The sequence below is a fragment of the Aspergillus pseudodeflectus genome (assembly GCF_044049435.1).
Source record: "Aspergillus pseudodeflectus strain CBS 756.74 chromosome Unknown BJX68scaffold_49, whole genome shotgun sequence".
Lineage (NCBI taxonomy): Eukaryota > Fungi > Ascomycota > Eurotiomycetes > Eurotiales > Aspergillaceae > Aspergillus > Aspergillus pseudodeflectus.
The window spans coordinates 230,123-254,945 of NW_027263825.1; the positions used below are offsets into that span (position 1 = coordinate 230,123).

Genomic DNA, 24,823 nt, shown 5'->3' on the forward strand with positions numbered 1-24,823 from the left:
CCGTCTTGCTATCTGGACTCTGCGGTGGGTGGCTGGCTGGCTGACCATCCTTATGAAAGAGCTGCTTCAGCAGAGATGCCCAACTGCTACGGTGTAGTATTAATCTCGCCTTGATGACACGGTCTAATCGTAGATATCACAGACTATAATTGAGCCTCATATGTTTCAGAATCCAACTCCAATAATGCTGCGCCGTGGTATAGTGAAGGAATAGCGAGTCATCAGCCAGTATCGTCTCTGTCGTCGTCATCATGAGCCAAAAATAATGAAAATCTCTCTCCCAGTCAGATACATAGGTAGGTTGCAATCTCATCCTCTGGCCAGTAATAAAAGAGAAACAAAAGTAAATACAAATGCTCAAGCAAGATCGCGTTGGAGGGGGAATCTTTAAATGATAGTCGTCAAGGAAAATGTGTCGCGTCCAATGAAATCTAATGCCGTTTATATTTCTAGAATCGATCGTTAGCCCATCAGTTTCACAGCAGGGAGGCCGGTGGGAGGAAAAAGAAAGACTGACATCTTCCACTCTGCGGCGATTGCTGGGGTCCAGTGAGTTCCCGGCTCCCAGTAACGTTTGTCCTACAGCCTTGGAGACACCAATCGCTGGCCGAAGGATAACCGTCGGCGTTCGTTTCAAAACCGCCTTTGCAGCAGCCTTAGCGCTGCCACTCTCAGCGACCTCTCCGGGAACGGCGATGATCGCATCTCGCGTCAGGAGCAGGTCGCGCTCCAATCCCCTGAGCGCTCCTCGAAGACCTTGTACGACTCCGACCGGCTGATCTGCATAGAGCGAGATCTTCTTGGCTCCTTCGTCGTCGCCGTCGTCTTCCTCGTCTCCCAATGGCTGGCCCGCCGGTGTGGTGAGAAGTTCCTCTGCACCTTGTAGCACATTCTGCGTGCCGAGGGCAAGCTTGGCGCCCAGCTTGACGAGCTCATTGGACGTGGTTTTGGCGAAAGCGAACGCGCCCTTCTGGATGCTGCGTACAATACGGCCGTCCTTTCGGTACTCACGCATTGGTACTGCGACGAGATCTTTCACGCCGCTTCCGACATTAACTAGGGACCTGAGCGGGGCGAGTCCCGACAAAACACTGGGTAGCTGGTTCCGCTTGATATCTGGCATCCAAATGTCGTTGAGCATTTGTCCGAGCTTGTCGAATCCGGATACTCCATATATGATGACGTGTCGCATCACCATATTAGCCTCATCTAGAACAAAGAAATTCATGAATTCGGTGGTGCGGCCAGACCGAAGTCCAGCGTAGTCGACCCGCTTGGGCTTGAAGTCGAGCTTGACCGGGACTGCGTTAATCTCCACACGCTGCAGGAACGGCACGTCTTGAGGAGGCCCTGGAGGAGCGGGTGCCGAATCATCTCTGAACTCAAAGAATCGGCTGAGGAAGTCCAGAGCGTCCTGGTCAACGTGGAGACGAAGAGGGAGTAATGTCGCCTTGAGAACAATTTCCGAAGCAGCAAGGTCTGGAACAGGCCGGACAGTCAAGATCTCAAGATGTAGCATACTGGTCCCACTCTCCTTTTCTCCAGCCTCATGCATATAGGTGGCGAATTTCTTCCATGTAGAAGTTGGTACGTGGTCAAAGATTTCAAGGTCTTTTACCCGGATGTCCAGCGAGTTTTGCGTCTCGCCTGAATCGGGCGGGAAAACGACGAGGTCTGCACTGATGCCCTTTAGTTCAAAGGTCATCTTATGATACTTGCTTCGTGACAGGCGCAGCTTCTTCCCTCTAAGGCTAGGCGAGTGGTTTGGCCGGATTGTGGTAACCGTACTTGTCGTTGCATAGCTGCCAGTCTCGCTGACAAGATCGTCAATGTTGCGATTGATATCGCCACGAAGATCACTCGGATCCTTATTGGCAGGTATTCCGATGTAGATCGAATTAAATAGAAAGTCTCCAATGACGTCTTCCTTTTCTTCTTCAAATCCTGGAGATGCTCTGCTTCCTCCTCTTCCACGGCGCTCCGTAGCCTTCCTCTCTACATCCTTGACAGCTTTGGAGATTGTATCCCTGGTTCGTTGCCAGTCGTATCCATCAAAGAGATTCCAAATGACATGGGCGTCGCGTACTCTGACTCTCAGTGGGCTCTTCTGGAGCTTCGAATCATCTGAGAGGCCATATGTGTTTTGAGTGGAATCCCACCTGTGTGCTGTACCTCCCACTGAAGATTGCTGTGTGAAGTGGTCTTCCCGGAAGTCAAGCTCTGAAACACTAGACGACACGTGGTAATTCGAGTGAAAGCTATCGACCAGCTCATTCGACCCTGGCACTGCCAAGCCTTCATTGGAAGAATCATGCTGAAGGCTCGGCGTCACAGGATAGAAATCGCTCACGTATTCAAGCTCATCACTCTCAGGAATTTCAGCCTTATCAACAGTCTCTGCAGTGCCTTCCGGCCAATCCGCCGTAAACGCATCTCCAGTAAAGGACGCCAGCATATCGTCGATTGGCATAACCTCAGTGCGATACTTGGTCACAACGCTCGGAGGAGTCGGAGGCTGGAGCCCGTTCATTATGCTGATAAGCGTTTGTGTGGAGTCAGCACAGGTTTCGAGGATTAACAGGTCGTCCCTAAGTTCAACATCAAGCGACTTTGTGCCATCGTCACCCAGACGCACTATCTTTACAGTAGCTGTTGCTGCAGATATCGACGAGACGGAGACGTATCCCATATCCATCAAAGACTGGACTTGGCTGCTTTGGGAGGAGGGTACCCGCCGCCGGGGCGGATTATTCTCCTCTTCAGTGTTGCTTGCATCGTCAATAATCATGATAGACGCTTTTCGAAGATCTAACGTGGCTTCCGATGATGAAGGATCGTGTATAGTGCCGCAGAAACTCGCGTTAGTCAAGACGAAAAGGCCTCTAGCAACAGTCCCACGAGGGTTGAGACCGAGGATACAGTCCCGCATAGCGACTGTCAGCTTGGTAGGCTGGACTGGAGTAGGGCTTGTTTCCTGGTTTGTAGATTGGGCCTCTTCTGACCGCGACTGCAGCTCCGCAAGATTCGCCAAAGACGAGGCCATGTTGGCAGCAACATCTCCTGAGGACATTTCATCGCTTATGCCGAGGAATGCTACGATAGAAGGAATGGTATACTCGACTCGCAGGTTATGTAGTTTGATCTTAATCGTCGGGTCCATTTCATCGGCGATGAAACGGGCCATCAGAACTGGAATGCGAGTTTGTTCAAGGGCAGATGGCAGTGCTTGGCCGATAAGCTGCTCGTTGTCGTTCCTCACAAGTCGGACTGACCCTACCTGAGCTGCTACTAGGGACGGGATGCTGATGTGCGCTGCTTCGGCATCCTCAAGCGTTGCGGTGACAGTGCCAATCTTGCCACCGACGTGCAAGCGAGCTTCAGCCTCTCGGATCAGCAACAGGGTCAAGATGCCTGGCCGATCATCTTCAGGCAGATATTTTGTAACGGTAGACAGTCTGCTTAGTTCTTCCCCTAGTTGCTGAAGTGGCTCCAGGCCGGGTATGCGGGAGACAACGACTTTGGCCCCAGCAACTGTGACACGGAGGACAGACCCTTGCTTTCGTTGTCTGAAAAGAGTGTCTATCATAATATCATCATCTTCGTCATATTTGTCTTTGGATGGGGTAATTAGAGCGAGAAGTCGATCTAGATCAGGCTCTTTCGGAGTAAACAGGTATTCCAGTCGAATATTGTTTAGGCTGATCTTTGCTGGTGCATCCCTATAGTCATCAAAAGCCAAGGGCCCGCAAAGCTTTGCCTTGTCAATCTGAAGTGCTATGCCCTCGAATCTGCTGACTATTTTGGCAGCAGTCGTCTGCAGCGTGAGATGATGGCTCTCTCCTACTACTTTCAACGAAATACCACCAAGCCTAGCGTTGACTTTCCAAGGTGTAGCGTCAGGTGCAGCGTCGGCTTGAGATATTGTTGCCTTCGGTGGAGGGGAGCCCTCAAAATGGACACCGCGAGGTCGCTTTGGTACTTCTTTTTTCTGTCCCTTACCGCCGGAAAGGGAAGACATCGAGTTGCCGAGTTCCAGGATCGTGCTCAGGCCTCCAAACCAACCCAGAAGTTCCTCTAGCCGCTGGATGTTTATATTGATATTGAGTGGGAGTGTGGCGATGGTGAGTCTCGCCGAGTCTGGAGACTTGTTTAACGAAAGTGAGATATCCGCACCGACGGGCGATAGGATATCTCTAGTAGACTCTCGCATTTTCAAGTCTTCATTGAACGAAACCAGGTCTTCAGACGCAAAACCAAGTGTGAATTTGGAGATCTCGACCGAAAGCTGTGTTGTGTCCCCACCACTGGAAAAACGGCTCTTTACACCCAATGCCGTAGTCTGCAGGATGATATCATCATGTAAGAAATTGAGGAAGGAGTTGTGGTGTTCTTCTTGACTCCCTGGAGGATAAGGGTTTCCAGGAACATGCTCGACAAACTTAATAGAGAATTTACCCAGAGTAAGATTGACATCTTTAGGGTCCTGAGGAGTTTTCCCAGTGGGACCTTCGGCGGCGCTGGCTTGGCCACTCCCGCCAAAGGCCTGGAGAAGTCTTTGGCCGTACTTGGAAAGTAGCCAACCAAGGGCTATATCGAGTTGGATCTCTATAGACGAGACCTCAACTGCGATATCATTGTTCCCGGCATCTGACCCTATATTTGGGTTGGGATCCGGTTTTATATCAGCATTCTCAACGGCGAAAGCCAGGTCAGTCGAGTCACTGCGAGCTCGAAAGGAGGAAGAAAACCTCGAGTGCATGATTGAGTTTTTAGGGTTGACGCCTCTAGTGTCCAGCGGAACCCGCTTCTTGTCATCTTTCTTATTGTCTTTTCGCTGCTTGTCAGGTTTGGCCGAGGGTATCCAGATTGTGATTCGGTCGAGGTTGAGGAAACGTTTTGCCACGTCCGTAATCCCGTTAGAGTCGGCTGAGGAGTGAAATGAGTGTCCACCAGCTGGATCACCTTGTGATTCCTGTACGTCACTGAGAGCTGCATGGCCCAGCGAGTACGGGTGTTCATTGTATGAAGGCTTAGGTGTTGGTATTCTCGTTTCATCCTCACTGTGACGGATTGCGCTTGACCATGAGGAATGGAGAGGGGGAATTCTTCCGCGATCTACTGGGGATTCAGGGGAGTCCCAGGCGCCAGGCATATTTGGAACGAAACTCCTTGAGGTAGAACCATGACTTATAGCACTCATGTACATGCTCTGGGCTTCCTCGTTGGAGAACAATTTCGATTCGGAGAGATCGGCGTTGAAAGAACTGGAGGCAGAATCCGAGCTCGTAGTCTCTGGCGGGGGAATCGGTATGGATCGTGGTGGCCCCAAATCATCTTCCGTAGTGCTCTCTGGGTGCCGCGGAGGTAAACTAGGCAATGATGATGGAGGATTATATTCTCTAGCATCGGGAACAGAGCTATCGTGGGAAAATTGACTTCGATGCTCGCGCACATTTGGTTCTGAAGCAGCCACAATCGGCGTAGTGCTGGACCCCGGAAGCATGTTTTGGACGTCTGGAGTCTGTGACATTGAGCCTTGCAACCGAGGTGTACTTTCGTCGGTGTCAAGATGATTGGTGTCGTCAAATAGAAGCCCATCTAGGTCGTCGAGATCACCGTCTTGAAGTTGAGAACCGATCACAGAATCGAGGTATCCCGGGTTATCTAACAACCTTTCATCCTCTGACAGATTCTGGGATTGCTCAAGATATCCGTAGCTTCTAGTCTCCTCTGTATCTGCATCAGAAAACCTGCCATCGTGGGTATAAGTAGACTCTTCAAGCCTAGACGCGGCGCACTCGTTCGCGCTCGTCGGTATGAAATGCTGGGAGGGCTCGAAGATAGTCGACTCCATCATGGCATGACCGGAGCTAGATACGGATGACGGCGGGGGTGGTATTGACGATGCAGGGCTCGAAGGTTGGCTTTGTTTCGGATGCAAAGGAGTCGTAGGCGATACCGGGGCAGTGAATCGAGAATAGTTCGAGAATACTATTGGCTCAGAGACAAGGGCGAGGTTAATGTCGGAGAAAGATATCGGTCTCTTGCCAATGTGCAGTGAGTGTGCATCGGGAGCGGAAGCTGTGGCAACAGCTCCTACGCTGATCTGACGGATAGTTAAGAGCCCTGTAATCAGATCAGGCTTCTCTTCAGGCTGCCTCTTGGAAGGGCCCTCTTGTTTTGTCTCTACATCAAGTCGTATGGCGATGTCGTCAACCTGAACCTGCAGGCGATCCGCAATACCCCTCAGGAAGTCCGCGACGAAAGTAGGCAATGATAGTGTTTCTTCTCCGAGCCCGATATCGTCGTTGCCATATTCATCCGTCGACGCTGAACTATGGTGTAGCATCTGGGATTGTGATGAAATGGCGGCTTCCAGCTCCTCTTTCTCCTCTTTTGGTTCAGTTTGTAGAAACGACTCGGCCAAATCCGCCGGGCTCGGCAGAATAGTGTCATGATCCGGTTCGTGGCCACCAAAAATGCCATTTTTTACAGCTCCAACTTCGTCCTCTGAAGGTAACCTCAAGTGCACATCGATACCGCCGATCTCGCAGATGATCGGGCTGCTGTGAATATCGGCAGGGACGGTGATTCGGAGCAAGCGAATCCGGGCACGTAGCAGTTCACTTGACGCTGGAAGGTGAAGGAGTGCGGCTATTTTCTACCATAGAGACGATGCTGGTTAGTGATGCCGGCGGTGAAATCGCGTCAAACTGCGGGGAAGAGGGATTCCAGCCCACTTACTTCGAGGCGCAATCCGACATCTCGGAGCTCGACTGTGCTTCGCTGTCCCCACTGGATCCCTAAGCTATCGAGATCTAGAGCTTCAGTGTCGATGAGCTCTAGACGGGATAGGACGTATTTGAGCATACGCTTCTGGAACAACCAAGGTAGGAAGATGGACATCCTGGGCGATAAAGAGCCGACCGGGGCTCACTCAAAAGACGTTAAATGTCATCGGAATGAGAACATAATAAGAAAACATGTAGAGAAGTGAAAAGAGAACAGGAAGGGTCGAAGATAGAGGGTAACGCTGACTCGGACAGCAGTTCCTGTCGAGAGCGTTGGGTGCAAAGGGTTCAACAAGTGCCTGGTTGAATGACGTTCAGGGAACGCGGCGCTAGTGAGCTGATTGAAGAACGGCCGTCGAGGTAAGTCAGGTGGACCGAACAAAGCCAAATCCTAGCGTGACAACGCACGCGAGCTGTGCCAAAGCTCTAGAGCTCATGCGTGATATTCAAGAGGGTTAGATACTGATGAGCGTCACTCGCTTGTATACGTAGGACAACTCCGGGGGATTCGAGGTCTCTGATGCGGCAAGCTCAAGCCTCAAGCCCAAGGCAGATAAGGCAGGTCCCGCTTGTGATCATTTATACATCTTATGACTAAGCTATGCATCAGCCTCTCTGACTATCTGTCACGTGCCTTTCCTCTAGACACTAAGGCCGAAATGTGTACTTCCATAGTGGCGTAGCTGTGATTCTTTGATAGAGAACCATTCTTTCATAGGACCTTCATGACTTATATGCCAATATCGCAGTATATGTCGAGTAAGATTGGTGGATATGCAAGCAAGCGCCGAGCTCTTCACTGATCCCCATACTTTGCTTCAAATTCCTGCACTACCCATTCGCAGAACTTCTCAAAATCAGCGTAAAACTCTTGCAGACGAGAGGCCTTCAAGCCTTCACCAACAATGCCTTTTTCGATGCCAGTGGTCCACTCCTTCAAAGATTGATCTTCGTAACAGCTCCATCGAATAGAATTCTCTGCCATCATCGTGAGGCCCGTGAGGCCCATGTTCTGAAACGCAAGAAGAGCGCCGAGATATTCTGACGACAGACCATTCTCTCCAAGACCGAATATGCCTGGAGCATCGTTGCTGAGAGCGACAGAGACGCCGCGAGATAAGAGGGCGGGAAGAGGATGGGACTGGAAAGGGCTGGTGAATCCAAGGCATGCGCTTGATCTCAGAGAGTATTCTATTAGAATGCGTTTTGTCTTGATGACATCGATAAGCAGAGGGTGTTTATAGAGCGAGAGGGCCTGGCTTATTCTTCGGGAGCCTAATAACACCGCGTCAAACAAATCATCATCGGCTTGGTCTCCGTCACCGTGGGATTGCCCGGCATGGAAGATGAAGGGGATGTCCAGCCCTTCTTCGGCGCATCGTCCACGGAACCAGAACAGGATTGGAAGCAAGTCATTGAGTGGTCTCTCGTGACTTTTTGTACCGAACAGGTCAAATCCGCTGATCAAGTCGGGGTATTTCTGCTTTATGAGGATGCACTGCTTCATGCTCAGTCCTATGTTCTTGTTCGACGAGTCGCGCATGGCTGTCCAGATTATTCGCGCGCCATAGAACTGCTTTCCCTCCTCAGAACTCTTGAAACGTTCGGCCTCTTCTTGGAAGGTTTGAAACCACGTAGAATAGTCTTCTTCAGGCTTGCTATCTCCCTGAGGCGTGTATTGGAACGTGAAGGCAACTCGAAACTCAACATACCTTATCCTGTCGGCGGCCAACTGAGAGAATATGTGTCGCAGAGATGAACGTAAAATCGGCTCATGATGGAAAATAGAGCTGACTATGGGAAGACAACGGTGGAAGAAATCTGAGACTGCTCTGCTGCCACCAGCATTGTTTGGCTGCAATGTACAGCGACTTTTCAGCCATCTACGGAATCCAGCTTCTCCGCTGTCAGGAAACGAAGAAGCAGCCGCTTGGACGTCGATGGGTTCCAATGGGGTATAATCATGTGACCACAATGACGGCTTATCTCTTGAACTTTCAGTGGGACGATAATGAAAGAGAACTGGCGCCTCTTCAAAGTCGCGCTGGCTTGTTAAAGGCTTGGGGGCGGATATGTGGATTCCTGGTGTGGCAAACACCTGGTCGATAAGAAAGTCCGTGTCAATCATTGCCGGCAGATGCCCGTGCAGAAGAGAACCTTTGGGCAAACGTCGCACAATTTTGTAGAGATCAGACTGCTCCATCCACTCCTTGGCCTGTTCTGACATGAGGCTCGGATGCAAGAGCCCGTCTGATGGGTAGCCATCTTGCTGGGTCTGCGCCAGCTCCTGGGCACATGCTTGAGACACGATCTGGCATGCTCTGTGGGCTACTGGGGGCAATGAATTATGCAGGTTAAAGTCTAGATAACAGGGGAGATGGTGGTCAGTCAGGAAAAGCGGGTGAGGAAAGTGGGACAAGGGGTCTGACCATGTCGTTGTGAGACCTCTCTTTGGATCAGAGAATCGCGACCATCCAGGAACCGCTGAATAAACGCATCTTGGGTCTGGGGAACCCCCTCCTCGGCCTCCCAGAGAATATTCTCCGAATCCATTGTCGCGTTGGACAATCCAAGGAATATTATTGGTGGTTTGATATTGCGGAGTGAGCGTGTATCGAATTAGTCCAGACTTCGGAGATGAGACTCGACGAGTCGACCTGGTCTCGTGAGCTCAAATAAGACGGGTGGAAGGCCAGCCTTGGCGCCAGCCCGTGAGGGGTAACTCTACACCTGAAAACAGCCGATGTTTTCGGAAGCCAACCAATCTGCCCTTTGAACAGTGGAACACAGACCTGGAAATCGTCGCTCTCACTCGAGTCTAGGCGATTGCGTATTAATCAATACACGCAGAACATTCGCCTGGAGAATCCGGGGAAGTTCGATGGCCAGTTCGTCGTTGGCGGAAGCGCGGAATCTCGCCAGGATCAAGGGCGGAACGGCTGTCCTTTGGATGTAACCTTAAGCGTGTGGCGGTTTTTAGTTCGCGCACTAAAAATGCCCACTATGATGTATTGGTGATAGCGTTGGTTGGCACGAGAGTACTTGCAACAGGGACTCCAGCGGCCAAGTGGGCTTCGAGAGCTCAAGACTCGTGAATTTCTCGTCATGCTGGCTTTGATATTGCCCTGGAGAGCACCATCGAGATAGTGGTATCTATCAAGCATCACAGTGTTGGAAGAACAGGCATAGATCCTGCTTCCTGGAGGCAAAGCTTATCAAAGGAAAATCAGCCACTCGGCAAACGCCGAGCCAAGACACAACACCTTGAGGCGTCCACACGAACCAGCTGTGCGATACACTGTGCCCTAACCATCGCTCTATGTATCTGGGAGGCACGAGATCTCGAGTCCAGCAGCAGTCTTATCATGGTCAAAGGCCCGAGGAGGGGCACGCTGGTCTCGGCAGTAATATCCACATCCAGCCCAGTGCACCGTCAGACGTCCAGCTTGAGTGCTGGAGGCGGGATTTTAGCGTTGTAACACTCTTATCGCTGATCTTCCGCAGGGAAGTCCGATTGGCCACCTGCATTGATAGACGGGCATACTGGAAGCTCGAAAAAAAGTTCAAAGGATCTGATGCCTCAAGGCTATTCGTGAATGCGCAGTGTTTGGCCACTGTTAATGCAACCCTGCAGCTCATGCGCAGCAGGGAATCCTCGTATCATGTATGGGCACCTGCCACCGATATTTTTTTTTTCTAGAAGCCGAGTGGAACAGGCCCGCCGGAGCAGTGGTGGATTGTCGAATCATGCGATCAGACCGCCGCCCCGGTGGCCACTGCCAGACTGGATCATTGTATGGAGCCAAATACCACGAGGAATTTTTTTTGTCTTCGGCTCGTCGACTGACTCTCCCCGCACAAAGCCCTGCTCACTTGCTCGTTCTTCCTGCATGATAACGCCTCGGAGACCTCCTAGCCTGTTCGTCGTTAATTTATTTCTCTGGCCGCCTTATCGTGCTGATTGCGGACGACCCGATCAGAGCTGACACCACCTTGCTTCCCTTTTCCATGCGCTTTTAAACCGCTGTTCCCTCGTGGCTTCGAGATCCCGTTTCGTGAGCTCTCGCTGGTCTTTCGCGTTTTTTTCGCGTTTCTCGAGGTTGAACAGGAACACATCAGTTCTTGCCAGAGCTAGTGCTGGTAATGCGCCAACATCTCCAGATTGCTTGGGTCACGGCGCATCTAACAGCTATCTCTTGACAGATTCGACGCCATGACGAAGGACGATGTCTTCGAGGGCGTGTCGCCCCAAAAAAGGACTACAGATACTCCCGAAGATCCAATCCGATCCTCGCTACCCGCATTACCGGCAGAGTCGGACGACTTGAGTTATTCCAAAGAAGCATTTTCGGAGAAGAAGGCCATTTCCGATCCGCATGCCGTTGATACCAGCAGCAACCCAAGTGGACAGGATGTTGAAGCAGGAGAAGGGCGATTTGCAGGAGTCAAAGCGCAGGCTCGCCATTACAAGAAGCTGTATCTCAAACATGTCCTTCTGGCTGTCACATGGCTTCTGTTCACCGGGTAAGTCCTCCTTTCAAGTGTGTTACAGGTGTAGCGCACTTGTGCTGTTATTCGGAGGCTTATTTCTATTGCTTGATGAAGATGGTGGATTGCTGGCCTCATTCTCCACCGGTACGACTTGGGCTGGTTGATCCCATTCCTGCTCTACCTCGCCATCTCGCTCCGAGTATTCTTCATTTACGTGCCCATCCGAATCTTCTGGCGGCCGGTACAATATGTGTGGGGAATTACCGCCCTCAAATTTGTGGCTATGATTCCGGAAGCCTGGCGAATTCCAGGTGGTGCTCTCGTGACCATTGCAACCATCATCGTCGGGTCCTTCGCGTCTGCAGAAGCACCAGGGAACACCAGAGAAGACCGTGCTGTGAGCCTTTTCGGTCTAGTAGTTTGTATCTTTCTACTTTGGGTTACCTCCAGAAACCGAAGAAAGATTGTCTGGCACACTGTCATCGTGGGTATGCTGGTGCAGTTCATAATTGCGCTTTTCGTCCTCCGAACCAAAGCTGGTTACGACATCTTCGACTTCGTCTCGATGTTGGCTAGAGAGCTGCTCGGCTTTGCCCAGGAGGGTGTGGACTTCCTGACCACTCCCAACTTCATTGCCACCCACGGCTATTTCCTGGTCTCGGTTATCCCCGCCATCATCTTCTTCGTCTCTCTCGTCCAGCTGCTCTACTATTCGGGGGTTCTGCAGTGGGCTATTCGCAAGATGGCCGTTTTCTTTTTCTGGTCCATGCGTGTGTCTGGCGCCGAGGCCGTGGTAGCAGCTGCCTCTCCATTCATTGGACAGGGAGAGTCTGCTATGTTGATCAAGCCCTTCATCGCCCATCTTACAATGGCAGAGATTCACCAGGTTATGTGCTCTGGTTTCGCGACCATTGCAGGATCCGTCTTGGTTTCCTATCTACAGATGGGAGTCAACCCTCAAGCCCTCATTTCCTCTTGTGTGATGAGTATTCCCGCTTCGCTCGCAGTCTCCAAACTGCGCTGGCCCGAAGAGGAAGAGACTCTCACCGCTGGCCGGGTCATTATCCCCGAGGACACGGATGAGAAGCCCTCCAACATCCTCGACGCCTTTGCCAAGGGCGCCTGGCTTGGTATCAAGATCGCTGGTATGATTGCAGCGACTCTGTTGTGTATCATTAGTTTGATCGGACTCATCGACGGTCTTCTCACCTGGTGGGGTCGGTACTTGAACATCAACGACCCCACACTTACACTTGACCTGATCCTCGGCTACATCTGTTACCCCATCGCCTTCCTTCTCGGTGTCAGCCGCAACGGTGACCTGCTCAAGGTTGGAAAGCTTATTGGTCTCAAGCTCGTGGCTGTATGTTCCCTACTATCCTACCTCAGAAAGAACAAATCTCTGACCTATCATATAGAACGAGTTCGTTGCCTACTCCGCTCTCCAGACCGACCCCCAGTACGACGACCTCTCCAATCGTTCCCGCCTCATCGCCACATACGCGCTCTGCGGTTTCGCCAACATCGGATCTTTGGGTAACCAAATTGGTGTGCTTGCTCAGCTTGCGCCCGGCCGGTCTGGCGATGTTTCCCGCGTCGCCGTCAGTGCGATGATTACAGGTGCCATCAGTACATTCACTAGTGCAACCATTGCAGGCATGCTTATCCAGAATGAGCAACAGTTCGTCAACACGAGTAGCTAAACTCGTTTTCGGTTTTCTGTATCGTGTTCGCTTCCCGGAATGATAGTTGCCGTGGGATTATCCCACAGCACATATACCTGAAAAAACTCGTTCGGGCAGTTTGTGTTACTAGTCTATTGGACTGTTTCCCCCCTCTTCTCTCTCTCTCTCTCTGCTGGAGTCTGGATGGGTGGGGAGTATTGACGTGCCTTGACCATTTATAATCTGATGTGGTTGTGATAATTCTCCTATCTTGTTTTATGATGGTGTCCCATCTTGAGATGGGACCGAGTGTTGTACGAATCTGAGAGATACGATACCCCTTTTATTGGAGTATTAAATTCAGCTCCAACGTTTTTACTACAATCGCCGGCCTTTCTTCCTACTATATCCTACCTATCCTTCACTCTTTTCGAAAGGGTGCGATACGACCTAATGATCTTGGGGCTCAAGTGGCATGATCTCATAATTCACTCAAGATAAAGACGTGGCAAGACATGACAAAAAAAGACCATCTAGCATCGCCATAAAAATCAAGCGACATAAAAATGTACGCCAGGCTATGTATCAGGTGTATACACCGCATCCTTGCAGAGCACGACAACTTTCTTAAAGAACCTCCGCCACTCAAGCGGATCCCCCTTCCCCTTCATAAACTCAATTTCGAAGAGGCCCTCAGAGACAGACTCGATGAGCACCTTACCATGCAACGGGCACATCCTGCCATCCCTCGTGATTACGCGAATCATCGCAGAGTTATCACCAGGGGACACAGCGGGGACAGTCGGGACAGGAACACCAAGGCGATGCAGCGCCTCGCAGATAAGCGGAACAAGCAATTTAAGCTCCCAGGCGGAGAAGAAGCGGGCCATTGAGCGCGACGGAACAATATCGTGGAAGCGCTGGGCGTTCTGGGTGCGGCTGAGTGGCACGGAAGGGTGCTGGGAGAATTGCGACATGGAGGGCTCGTCTTCGAGGATTTCGGCGGAGAGGCTGCTCGATGGTTGTTTGTTTGTTGGTTGGCTTGAGGAGAAGACGTCTGTTAGATGAGGCGCGTCCCAGTCGATGAGCATGTCCCCTCGAGGGACTTCGGGTTGTGTTGACGAAATTCTGTGCTCGGCGCCGAGGTCGTCGCCAATGTCGATGTCCATTCGGTCCGCGCCGAAACTGCCGCCGTTCATAGGGCGGGAGACGGACTGGGAAAGGTCGATGTGGAGGGATTCGAACATGGATGTGGCTATTTTGATGGGGTCACGTAGTCTGCCGTCTGGTGTGAGATGCTTGTTTTGCCGGGTAAACCAGGGGTGTCTTCGGACATCCTCCAACGAAAATCGGCTCTGTGGATCGATGTTCAATATACCGCGAAGCAGTGATAGTGTCGCGGTGGGCAGTTTCTGCCATAGCTCGTCGGATGTACGGGCATTAGTCGTAACATATTCGTGAAATTCGTAACTGTCCTCTGTCGGACTGTCCCAGGGCGTATTTCCAGCCAAAAGGACAAAAAGGACAATCCCACAAGACCAGACGTCTGCCACATCGGGCCGGTATCCCTCTCCTTTCACCTGGTTTCGAGTACTGCAGGTAATCACTTCGGGAGCAATATAAGGCGGACTACCACAGAAAGTCGTAGACAGCTTTGTGCCGCCCTTGTATTCGAAAAGTGTCGCGAGGCCAAAGTCCGCGATTTTCAGATTCCCATCCGCCGTCAGGAGGATATTCTCCGGTTTGATGTCCCGATGTCCCACGCCCTTGGAGTGCATGTAACCAACAGCGCTGATGAGCTGGGAGAAATATACATGGCCAATGTCCTCGCCGACACCCTCGTCGGCCTCGATCTTGTCGAACAGATCCCCTCCTTCGGCGAGCTCCATTGCGATCCACCGCCACGCGCCATCTTCCCCCGTCTGGAAGAAGGAAATTATATTATAGTGGTCACCAATGTGTTTGTGCACCGTAGCTTCCATCAATAGCTGTCGTGGACTGATTTTGCCATGGCGGGCGGCGTAATCTTTGTTGATGAACTTGACGGCGAAGACCGGGTTGTCGGCATTCAGAGGGCATGCTTTCTTGAGACTAATGGCGATGGAATGTCAGCGAAGGACCACAGAACTTCTTCAAGCACGAAAAACCTCTGGAACACACCTCGCATAAGCACCCTGTCCAAAAGTCTTGGAGACTATCCGGAACGGCAGGTCAATGGGCAGTGGCGCCAGCTGAGAATGGTGCATTGTGCGACTGGCGGGACGGCGGGATCGTAGATATCAAAAAGCCTAAGTACGGTCTCGCGAAGAAAAGCAAAGCCTCAAATCATGATAGTCGTTCGGCGAAATGTACAAGCAAGGGTTGGATGTTGTCGAGGCCATTGGCGCAGACGCGATGGTCGGCACGCGAAAGCCACTTTATCCTCTTTGGGCAGTGTGTTGATTGGAGCCGGTCGCAAAGGAATCAGGATCCATGACGGCCGATCGTAAAACCAGACGCTCCGAGCGAACCATAAAGGCAAGCAAAAGGGAAGCTCTCGAGGATAAAAAACTCAAATTCCGCTCGCAGGGTACTGAGCGGATTGTGCATTTCGCCATACATCCATCGTACATGAGATCCGCGGCAAAGCCCCGCTGCAGGAACCGGGGCACATCATGCGAAAGGCGACGAGGGAATGATGTCAAAGATAATCTGACTCCGTGATCATTATAGTGAAAAAATAATAAAAAAAAGATCAAGTTAGAAGCATCGCTGAAAAAGCATGATACAGAGCGATGGCTCTGCGGACAAAGAGAAGCAGATGGACGGGTCAGATGGGGTGGCTTTTTGGCTCTCGTGGTTGCTGTGGTAAACAACAGGAAAAGGCGCAACTCCCCCTCTCGCTCTCGTCTCCTCTTCTCTGCTCTGCTGGCGCCAATTTCTTTGTCTTCTCCTCCACCGCATCCAACTCTCTTTTTCTCAGTCTTGTCGCTCACAAATCTGAAACTTTCGGACCAGAAACCATAGCTGTCTGTTTCTAGATAGTCCATACTTGGGTCGATCCATCCATTCCAACCACTCGCGCTCTTCTGCTTCCGGATCCAGCCGCCATTCCAGAGCACCTGCAACCTTGCCCTGCTACTGTTGCTATCGTCAAGCTTCTGGACGACTTTTTTTTCGACTTCCCTGTTTCGATCTGCTCGATTCCTTCAGTGCCCTTTCTCGTCTCCTCCCGAAGACTTTCCGACTTTCTTTGTATCCGTGACTCGCGATGGACTATACCATGGAAGATACCCAGAACTCGGCGCCCAACGCGCATGAAACCTCCAAGCTGGGAGCTTCTTCTCAGCGGAATGACACCCAAGGCGTAACCAAGCGGTATGTGCATTCTAGCCAAGCTGAACTCTAGAATCCAAAATTATATGCTAATCTTGGTGATCTCTCCAGTCTCCAGTCCGAATTGATGCAGCTCATGGTCTCACCTTCTCCGGGAATTTCAGCTTTCCCAGACGCCGATGGCAATCTCCTGTCTTGGACCGCTACGATCACCGGTCCGTCAGAAACACCGTACGAGGGCCTTACATTCAAGCTTTCCTTCTCCTTCCCAAACAACTACCCATACTCGCCACCTACCGTTCTCTTCAAGACCCCGATCTATCATCCGAACGTCGACTTCTCAGGGCGCATCTGCTTGGACATCCTTAGGGACAAGTGGAGCGCCGTGTACAATGTGCAAAATGTCCTACTGAGTCTGCAGAGTCTCCTCGGCGAACCAAACAAGTACGAACCCGGTTTCTTTGATAAGATTTGCTTTACTAACAATCCGATAGTGCAAGCCCGCTGAACGCTCAGGCGGCAGAGCTCTGGGACACCGACCAGGAGGAATACAGGCGCCATGTCCTAGCGAGACATCGCGACATTGAGGATATCGAATAAGGCCATACACTTCTAGATTCTTTACGCGGCGTTATTGGGATCGTTGGTCTTGTTTTTGGAAGCATTGCATTAAACTGGGGTCTGCGTTGCTCTTTGGTTACTCCTTCCGTGTCGGAGGCTCCATTCTGGCGGACATGGATATACTCTGACTCGTAGTCAGATAAGGACATGGGTCCAACTTGGGAATCCGTCAATTGGCGATTTGGAGAAACGGAGTTCATGGAAGCAAGGAGATTCTGTCCTGCGCGCCACCTTCTTTGCCGGTACTATGTTATTATTTTGGCTCTCCGACCCTTATTCCCAGTCTATACTAGCTCAGCAAGCATTCTTATTTCTACATAGCATGCAATAAGCCCTCCCAACGGCACAGAGTACGAGCCATGTCGGCACGTGACACTACTAGTCTAGACTTGCAGATCTCACGGGGAAATAATAAAAGGGACGGTTCACCCTACCAACATGGAGATTATGCACTTTTTGTCTCGCAACCTGCAGTCAGCTAGGTGCAAAACGGTCGGGCTGCCCTCAATGGTGGTCTCGACAATTTTCCCTCATGGACAAGCTGCCTGTGGAAATTCTCACTAAAATCATCGACTGTAAGCACTTGCACCCCGCCTGTTGAACTTTTTACCCCACATCAGCCTTTGCACCGTGCACAGAATCAATCTCTAACATGCTAGCATCCGTCGCGGCTCAAAGACCTTACTCCACCAGAGCAGGTACAGCTGCAGTCCGTCTCGAAACGATTCTTTGCTCTCGCCCGCGATAACATCGTCTGGCGGCTACACTGTTACGAGAACACATGGGCCGCGTTATCCGCCACGCGCCCGAGAAATGGAGCTTCTGATGGCATCGGCTCGAATTCCACAGCGTCTTTAAGTTCGCTGGGACAGCCGTCCCTCCGATCACTGATTCAACCTCGGTCAAACGATGCGGAAACACAGGACCAGCCGCCGTCCTTTGGCGAGAGGGCGAGAGCCGCCGCCGCTTGGGATCCTTCTACCGAAGGGGAAAACGTTGATTGGTACTCGGAATATATCGCTCGACATGGCCCTATTTCACTAAGCTGGCTTCAACAACCTTTCTCTAAGACGCCTGGTGGGGGTAAGACGTATCTCGAAGTGAAGGGAATGGGACTGTTGAAGGATTGGAGCTCCGCCAGGCAGAATAAAGTGGTGTCGCCGTTAGGTGATGGAAGTGTCTGTGTTTGGGATCTGAATCACTCCCATGCGATTGGATCTCGGTTTACGAAGGGCAGCATACTGGGAAAGAGTGCGCCAGGGATTTTGACGGTGGATATGTCGAAACGACAGGATAATGCTGCGGCAAAATCGGCACTGGAGTTTATCAATCTAGGGGAGTGTGTCAGCGTCGATTCGCTTCGCCAAAGGGCTTATCTAGCCGTCGGACATGTTCTGAACGAAGTCGACCTCGCAACGCTACAAGTGATCTCTCAACAAAGGTATCCGTGGTCGGTGTTTGCCTTGTCACAGGAAACGGATTACTCTGTGCCGCTGACTGTAGCGACTACACTCAGTCTTCATATCTACGACGGCAGGCTGTCCAAAATTGAGGAGGAAGAAACGATCAACCTGCGCTGTGAGGAGCCGACGGTAGCACTCGTTCCGGAATCTCTGATTTTTACGCCTCCAGACTCGCCTCTTTTACAGTTCCAGCCCAATGGCAGGCCTCCGCATCGCATTCGGAGCCCCGACCTTTCGGAGACGAGTGATAATTATGCTCCCTTGTTTCAGCCGGGTCCTCTTGCGGTTCTACATGCTCCCGCCCCGCACGTGAATTCGATCTTCCTTGCGGGACGTTTTCCAAGTATACTGCAGTACGACCGCCGATATTTCCCTAGATTACAGAATACAGTCCACTCAGGTGGACGGCTTTGTGGTCTTGTCTCTGTCCCTGCCCCACAGTTTCCTGTATTTTCTGGCTCAAAGTACCCCGAGTCTCACTCGGTTGTGGCGTGCGGGGAATACAATGGAAAAGGATCCCTCGAACTGTATCGTCTTACTCCTTCAGGGAATATTGACACAAACGGGCCATCAGCCTGCTCTTCGACCCTCAACACGGCTTACCAGAACCGACAGAGTGCGGCCCGCTCAAAGATCCTGTCTGTCCAATCACATGGTACACGACTTGTCTATTCTGACGGAGATGGGAATATGAAATGGGTTGAGCGCGATGGGCGCACTGAGGTCCGCCGTCTCAACATCAACTCATATCGGCCACCTACAGCAACAGCACTCAACCCAAGCACGCATTCTCGGACTCATACCGGTGAGGACCCCAATGATGCAGCTGGACTCTGGGCTAGCGTATCGCGCGCTCAGAATGAAGGAGACGTTGCTCGCAAAGTGCTTCCGACAGGCGGAAACCTTACAGGAGACGAGCTTCTCGTCTGGACAGGAGATCGTCTAGGTCGCATTCGATTTTCGGATACCCCGGATACAGAAGACGTTGGTGAAGATGATGAGATGTCTCTAGACGGAGAAGTCGACGAGGGCGTACGAGAAGAGGCTCGGTCTAGAAAGCGTGAACTACAGGCACGCGAAAGAGAGTATGCGAAGATGATGCGAAGGGCACTTGAAACCCAAGCTGATGAGGTGCGGAGAATGGGAGATTTTGGTCTCTGATAATCACTTTTCTCTCTTTGGTCTTCTTCGTTTTGTTCACTTGGTTGCTCTATAAGTCGATTCTGGGTATGTCGACAACATCTATACGACACGCGATAATATTGTCATGGCTCGTGTTATTCAAGTTTGTTTTTCTTATACTATGGACTTTATTTAGCGGGATTTTGCATATAAAGATAGCTTTTTCTAGGTTCGTACATAGACTTGTTATGATTTGGCGAGAAATATATTTGTTGCAAAACATCCTTGTGGATTGCCATTGGCCTCGTAGCTCCTGGTACATATATTCATTCGCCTGCCGGCTTGACAAAGGGCAGGTGTTAGGTACCACCAGCAGGTGATTACTGCACAACCCTCGGGTTCCTCGCCCGGTAGTAGAGCATGACAAAAGGGCACAGGCCTCGGTCGGATCAGCCGCGGCGGGACACCAAAAGAAATGTGGATAAGATAATGATCACGACTTACAAACCATTTGCAATCGGCCTTCCTCGACATTCTCTGTGTATCTGCGCTCTGTTGCCAATTACGTGATATCAGCACATTCTAAATCAGCTTACCTCTCATCTTGAGATTGAGAATTACTTCTGACAGGGCGATCGCAACTACTGCATCTCATCCTCGCTTCACCCCGCAACCCGAGATCACCGAGAACCTCCGCCGTGACTCAATTTCCGCCACCCACCCTCGTGTGACCATTTCACTTCGCAATCAAGCAATTGAGCTCGTATAAAACCCCCGGATCGCAGTTGGCTTGGGGATTCTGTCAAATACGACATCCTCCCTCTTCTCGCCGAGTCCATCATCATGAGCAAAAAAAGCTCCGACTTCACAAAAATGCCTTCCCCTACGGATCCTGCGCTCCAGTTCGATTCCATCGAGGACACAATTCAAGCGTTCAGTGAGTGACCTGGATCAAACTCTCGCTTTTCCTTCGTCGCCGATTGCAATCGCGTCAAAGCGTGCGGGGATCAGTTAATACTCGGCTTCTTCTTGTGCGGGGCTGACCTTTGCGCTTCCCACAGAGAATGGAGAGTTCATCATTGTCCTAGACTCACAAGATCGCGAGAATGAGGGCGACTTGATCATTGCTGCTGAATCAATCACACCCGCCCAAATGGCCTTTTTGGTCCGGCACACCAGGTTCGTTCTTGTCACCTCGGTCCCACGAGTCCATCCTCGTTCTCAGCCCAGCGATTTGCAAGCGCATATCGCATAGCCGTTGCCCCTTTTCACTATATAATGCTAACAACTACGTTTGACAGCGGCCTAATCTGCGCCCCGGTAACCCCCGAAATCGCCAACAAACTCCAGCTTCCCCAGATGGTGATCGAAAACGCCGACCCCAAGGGCACCGCCTACACCGTCTCCGTCGACTCCGCAGACCCCTCCGTCACGACCGGAATCTCAGCACAAGACCGCGCACTCGCCTGCCGCACACTCGCAAACCCCTCCGCCCAACCCTCCGACCTCCGAAGACCTGGCCACATCATCCCGCTGCAGGCGAAGAGCGGCGGTGTGCGCGAGCGCAAGGGACACACAGAGGCGACGGTGGATTTCTGCCGACTGGCTGGGAAGCAGCCTGCCGGTGTGATTGCCGAGCTTGTTGAGGAGGGCGAAGTCGTCGAAGGCGTTGCGGAGATCTCCGGGAATAATGGGATGATGAGGCGGGATGGGTGCTTGCGGTTCGGGCGGAAGTGGGGGTTGAAGGTTTGTACGATTGAGGATTTGGTCGAGTATCTGGAGCGGACGGAGGGGCCGTTGGCTTCGACCGCGGCGGCTGTTAATGGAAAGCATTGATTTTCTTTCCTTCATTACCATTTTTGTGTCTTCTTTCTCTCACCCCTTCCTCGCTTGCTTTCTCAATTCCCTGCAAACATACCTACCCAGTACATATCTCGTTTCTGCTTGTATAACTTTCTGATACATTATGTGCTCTTTCATTCCCGCGGTTGCATTGAACGGACGTGTTGGGCATTCCTGGACATGCGCGCACCCCTCTGCTTGTTCTATTTATGTCTTGGGCCTCTTGTTTATAGAAAAACTCCGCAGGACAAGATGGCCATACGGACAGTTGGATTAGATTAGACGACTGGAGCGTGTCTATAATATATATGGCTGTTCGAGATTCTATGCCTGAAACGAAGGAGTACACCAAATCAAACTGCACAGTTCCTTGCAAACAGCGGAAGGTTTAGATTGAAGGAAATAATTTAGACTGAAGGAAATTATTCATTCTCATACTTAGGGTATCTATCTTTTTACCAATTGATATGTTACATCATTATGTAGTGACTGAAACAAAACCGAGTGCGTGCGTGGAAGAAAACATTAGACAGGATCTTGAGTTTTAGTTGAAAAATCTGGATGTGCTGTATCTCCGAATCAAACCAGAACGCCGTTGAATGCATAAAGTACCGATAAGTTGTGTGATAAAAGAGCAGATAGCCGAAGAGTTGATATGGCCCAGCTCTGAAAATCGAAATGTGAATAAGGCGAGTGGATCACCGCTTGAGGTGCGAATAATCGCGCAGAACCCCCATCATATGCGTGTTGGTTGTCTTGCCGCTGCGGCGAGGCTTCTTCACCTTCTTGTGCTCAATTTTCGGGCGCGCCTTGACGACCTTGTTCTTGTTGGTGGGGAGGATGCCCGCTTTCTCAAGCTCCTCCTTGACAACCTGCTGCTCGGGAATTTTGATCTTCTCCCAGATTTGCTTGAACTCGTCGTCAAAGTGCTCGATCAGCGAAGGATCGTTCGCCCAAACCATCTTCGCATGATCGTCCTTTTTGTTCCGCGTAACAAGCAACTTCCCCTCCTTCTCCAGCTTATTGATCGCGTCCTCGACATTCGGCCACCCCTCACGGAGTTCCCGAACGCTCATCCCGATCCCCGTGGACTGAGCCTGCAGTTTCTGCAGCAGCTGCTCCGCAGTGCGGATATTGTGCGGCGGCCGAAAACTAAATGTCCCCTCACCGTTCGCTCCCTTCGGATCATACTCCACCTTCTCGTGCACCTGCAGGATGCTGCGCAGCGCCTGCACATAGCCCTGGTCGCTTGCGCGATGCTGTAGCGAGAGGTACGAGACGATGTCCGAGAACGTCAGCGGCACGCCCTTGCTCTTCATGTGCTCGACCGCAAAAACCACCTGGGTCATGATATCCTTGCCCGTGCCCGTGTTGGCCGGCTGCGAGTAGACGATATCCGCATCATGGCGCTTCTTCTTCTGTTCGGCGCTGACGGTGTTGTTGGGCGTGGGCGTGGGGTTTGACGAGGGGATCTGCGAACTGCCTGCTGAGGTGTTGTGCACGAAGCGGCGCTGTGCCGGCATGCTCTTTGCATAGTCGACAACGCCTGCGTTGAAGCTCTTGAGTTGCTGTTGGAGGTGCGACATGGTTGCGGTTCGTTGGGTTCGGTGAAGCGGGACTGAGGAGGGGTGAGGTGAGGGTGAAGTTGAGAGGCGAGACTGGGCTCGTCTGAGCCTGCGGGAGCTCTATATGAAGACGGGCGATGTCATATGAGTTGCCTGAGTGAAGGTATCCGGTCAGAGGTAGGCAAGGGATCGCTGTCAGTACAGCCGATGAGTCGATGGGGAGGTCCAGTCGCAGGTGTTCGAGGTTGAGGCTCCAGAGATAAGAGGATGGCTCAGAGCAGCCTAGAATCTCTAGGTGAACCAGTGCACGTGACTATACACGCTAACTGTTCTAGGACTCGAGTCTTATGCGTCTATAAGGCTATATGAGAGAGCGTCAAGCTGGAGCTTTGACGAGATTGTAGTTTGACGGTGACGGCGTATTAAGATATATGGGTTCTACGTCTTGATGCTAAAATTTGTGATCCATCTACTAAAGATCATAGTAAGGAAGAGGTGTAAGGTCAAATGTTTCAAGTTTTGCAATAACGTGTCATTATGGCTAGAACAAGGAGGCTTTGCTTTCATGACAAGGTATTTTTAAAGAGAGCAAAGAAATCAGTAAGAGAAAGCCAGGCTGGAGTGAAGAGGGCTCTGTGGAGGCTGGTCGGCTTCTTTCAAGTAGGTTGCTGAATGTTTTGGCCAAGCTAGACATCGCTCACGTGACGGTCCAGTCAAACAATGAACTCAGTTGCGGCAAGTCGGAGAGAGCTACCTGAACTTGGGACGATTCCAACAACACGATTGCCTCGCGACGCCCTGGCCTGTAGGTTGCAGATTATCACGCAGCAGCTTGCTGCGACCGCCCTACAGCCATCATGGCGGCTGCTACGATAGAATTGCCTTATCTTTCGTCGCATTACGCTATTGCTGAGTCGACCCTGAGAACGCTCACTGAAGCTCCCACGGTCGAACTTGTCAATCAGTTGCTAGAGGCTATCACCAAGAAGGCGCGAGAATTCGATGAATTAAAGTCAGACAAGCTTCGACTCGAAGTTGAGCTTGAAAATGCTGTCCGCAGCAACGAGTCCAAGATCAAAGTGTTGAAGGGCTCGGTTGAGAAGGCCCATGCAGAGCTTGAGGAAACACGGAAGAAGCTTCAGGAGTCAGGTAGGAATTGTTGTCGATTTACTTCGTCTGATCTCAGCTCACTTGTACAGAAAATGTCCGATCTAGCCTCGAATCTGAAATTGCTACGCTCAAATCCTCCTCTACCTCCAATGAATCCGAAGTCAGCACCCTCAAGTCTCGCATAACCTCTCTTGAAGCTTCGAATCGCGACACACTAGCCCTTTTGGAATCAAAGTCGGCGGCGTACGACAAGCTCGCCGAAGAGCTTTCAACACAACACAAGAAGACGATCGAACTACGACGCGAGCTTTCAACCGCAGAACAGAGCCTTCAGGCCGCGAACTCCGCTTCGGCCAGTGCCAAGTTCCGCGAACAGAGCCTCCAGCAGGACCTGGAATTGACAAAGAAGAACAACGAGTGGTTTGAGACGGAGCTGAAGACAAAGTCCGCTGAGCATCTCAAATTCCGCAAGGAAAAGAGTGCTCGGATCGCGGAGCTCCAACGAGAGAATGAGGAGGCTATCGCAAGCATCGAGTCTCTTAGGCGTAGCGAGAATGCCCTCAAGAGCCGGCTTGACGAGGTTGAACAGCGCTACGAGGAATCGCTCTCCAGCATCCAGCAACTCAAGGAAGAAGCGATTCAAGCGGCCGAGTCGTTTAGGATTGAGCTGGATAGCGCAAACCGTCTTGCTGAACTACAGGGCAACTCCGCGGAAACCGCCAAGAAACGCGTACAAGAATGCCAGCTGGCTCTGGAGAAAGTACGAGATGACGCAGCGGAGGAGATTTCACGCCTGCGTGTCGAGGTTGAGACGGAACACAGCGACAAGGAGGCCGCTG

At 51.5% G+C, this 24,823-nt stretch overlaps 9 protein-coding genes across 9 annotated transcripts; 5 read left to right on the forward strand and 4 right to left on the reverse strand.

Annotated features, from left to right (window-relative positions):
• Window positions 1-4: 4 nt before the first annotated feature.
• Window positions 5-7,139, reverse strand: atg2 (putative autophagy regulatory protein Atg2). Its single transcript, XM_071041320.1, has 3 exons — window positions 6,745-7,139; window positions 518-6,661; window positions 5-449 (listed from the first exon to the last, which is right to left on the reverse strand). Exons 1-3 carry the CDS (start codon window positions 6,904-6,906, stop codon window positions 432-434), a joined length of 6,324 nt encoding a protein of 2,107 aa, XP_070895329.1. The 5' UTR covers window positions 6,907-7,139; the 3' UTR covers window positions 5-431.
• Window positions 7,140-7,587: 448 nt separating this feature from the next.
• BJX68DRAFT_270506 (putative CECR1 family adenosine deaminase) lies at window positions 7,588-9,344 on the reverse strand (the record flags this gene model as incomplete). The annotated part of the gene is made up of 2 exons (XM_071046677.1): window positions 7,588-9,152; window positions 9,221-9,344. 2 exons carry the CDS (start codon window positions 9,342-9,344, stop codon window positions 7,588-7,590), a joined length of 1,689 nt encoding a protein of 562 aa, XP_070895330.1.
• Window positions 9,345-10,096: 752 nt separating this feature from the next.
• Window positions 10,097-11,064, forward strand: BJX68DRAFT_244513 (uncharacterized protein). The gene is made up of 2 exons (XM_071041321.1): window positions 10,097-10,931; window positions 10,995-11,064. Exon 1 carries the CDS (start codon window positions 10,388-10,390, stop codon window positions 10,775-10,777), a length of 390 nt encoding a protein of 129 aa, XP_070895331.1. The 5' UTR covers window positions 10,097-10,387; the 3' UTR covers window positions 10,778-10,931; window positions 10,995-11,064.
• BJX68DRAFT_159416 (NupC/NupG family nucleoside CNT transporter) lies at window positions 10,750-13,255 on the forward strand. Its single transcript, XM_071036829.1, has 4 exons — window positions 10,750-10,927; window positions 10,995-11,315; window positions 11,397-12,645; window positions 12,701-13,255. The coding sequence occupies exons 2-4, from the start codon at window positions 11,005-11,007 to the stop codon at window positions 12,983-12,985; spliced, it is 1,845 nt and encodes a 614-aa protein (XP_070895332.1). The 5' UTR covers window positions 10,750-10,927; window positions 10,995-11,004; the 3' UTR covers window positions 12,986-13,255.
• Window positions 13,174-15,305, reverse strand: BJX68DRAFT_159315 (putative serine/threonine protein kinase). The gene is made up of 2 exons (XM_071036828.1): window positions 15,107-15,305; window positions 13,174-15,037 (listed from the first exon to the last, which is right to left on the reverse strand). The coding sequence occupies exons 1-2, from the start codon at window positions 15,190-15,192 to the stop codon at window positions 13,525-13,527; spliced, it is 1,599 nt and encodes a 532-aa protein (XP_070895333.1). The 5' UTR covers window positions 15,193-15,305; the 3' UTR covers window positions 13,174-13,524.
• A 781-nt stretch (window positions 15,306-16,086) lies between these two features.
• Window positions 16,087-16,945, forward strand: BJX68DRAFT_159530 (putative ubiquitin conjugating enzyme (UbcK)). The gene is made up of 3 exons (XM_071036832.1): window positions 16,087-16,303; window positions 16,373-16,705; window positions 16,756-16,945. Exons 1-3 carry the CDS (start codon window positions 16,197-16,199, stop codon window positions 16,859-16,861), a joined length of 546 nt encoding a protein of 181 aa, XP_070895334.1. The 5' UTR covers window positions 16,087-16,196; the 3' UTR covers window positions 16,862-16,945.
• Window positions 16,946-17,261: 316 nt separating this feature from the next.
• On the forward strand, window positions 17,262-19,531 carry BJX68DRAFT_159532 (uncharacterized protein). Its single transcript, XM_071036833.1, has 2 exons — window positions 17,262-17,457; window positions 17,561-19,531. The coding sequence occupies exons 1-2, from the start codon at window positions 17,415-17,417 to the stop codon at window positions 19,504-19,506; spliced, it is 1,989 nt and encodes a 662-aa protein (XP_070895335.1). The 5' UTR covers window positions 17,262-17,414; the 3' UTR covers window positions 19,507-19,531.
• Window positions 19,532-19,914: 383 nt separating this feature from the next.
• On the forward strand, window positions 19,915-21,724 carry BJX68DRAFT_244522 (3,4-dihydroxy-2-butanone-4-phosphate synthase RIB3). The gene is made up of 3 exons (XM_071041322.1): window positions 19,915-20,404; window positions 20,529-20,646; window positions 20,769-21,724. Exons 1-3 carry the CDS (start codon window positions 20,311-20,313, stop codon window positions 21,301-21,303), a joined length of 747 nt encoding a protein of 248 aa, XP_070895336.1. The 5' UTR covers window positions 19,915-20,310; the 3' UTR covers window positions 21,304-21,724.
• Window positions 21,716-23,122, reverse strand: BJX68DRAFT_244523 (transcription factor TFIIE subunit TFA2). Its single transcript, XM_071041323.1, has one exon. It carries the CDS (start codon window positions 22,893-22,895, stop codon window positions 22,008-22,010), a length of 888 nt encoding a protein of 295 aa, XP_070895337.1. The 5' UTR covers window positions 22,896-23,122; the 3' UTR covers window positions 21,716-22,007.
• Between the last annotated feature and the right edge of the window lie 1,701 nt (window positions 23,123-24,823).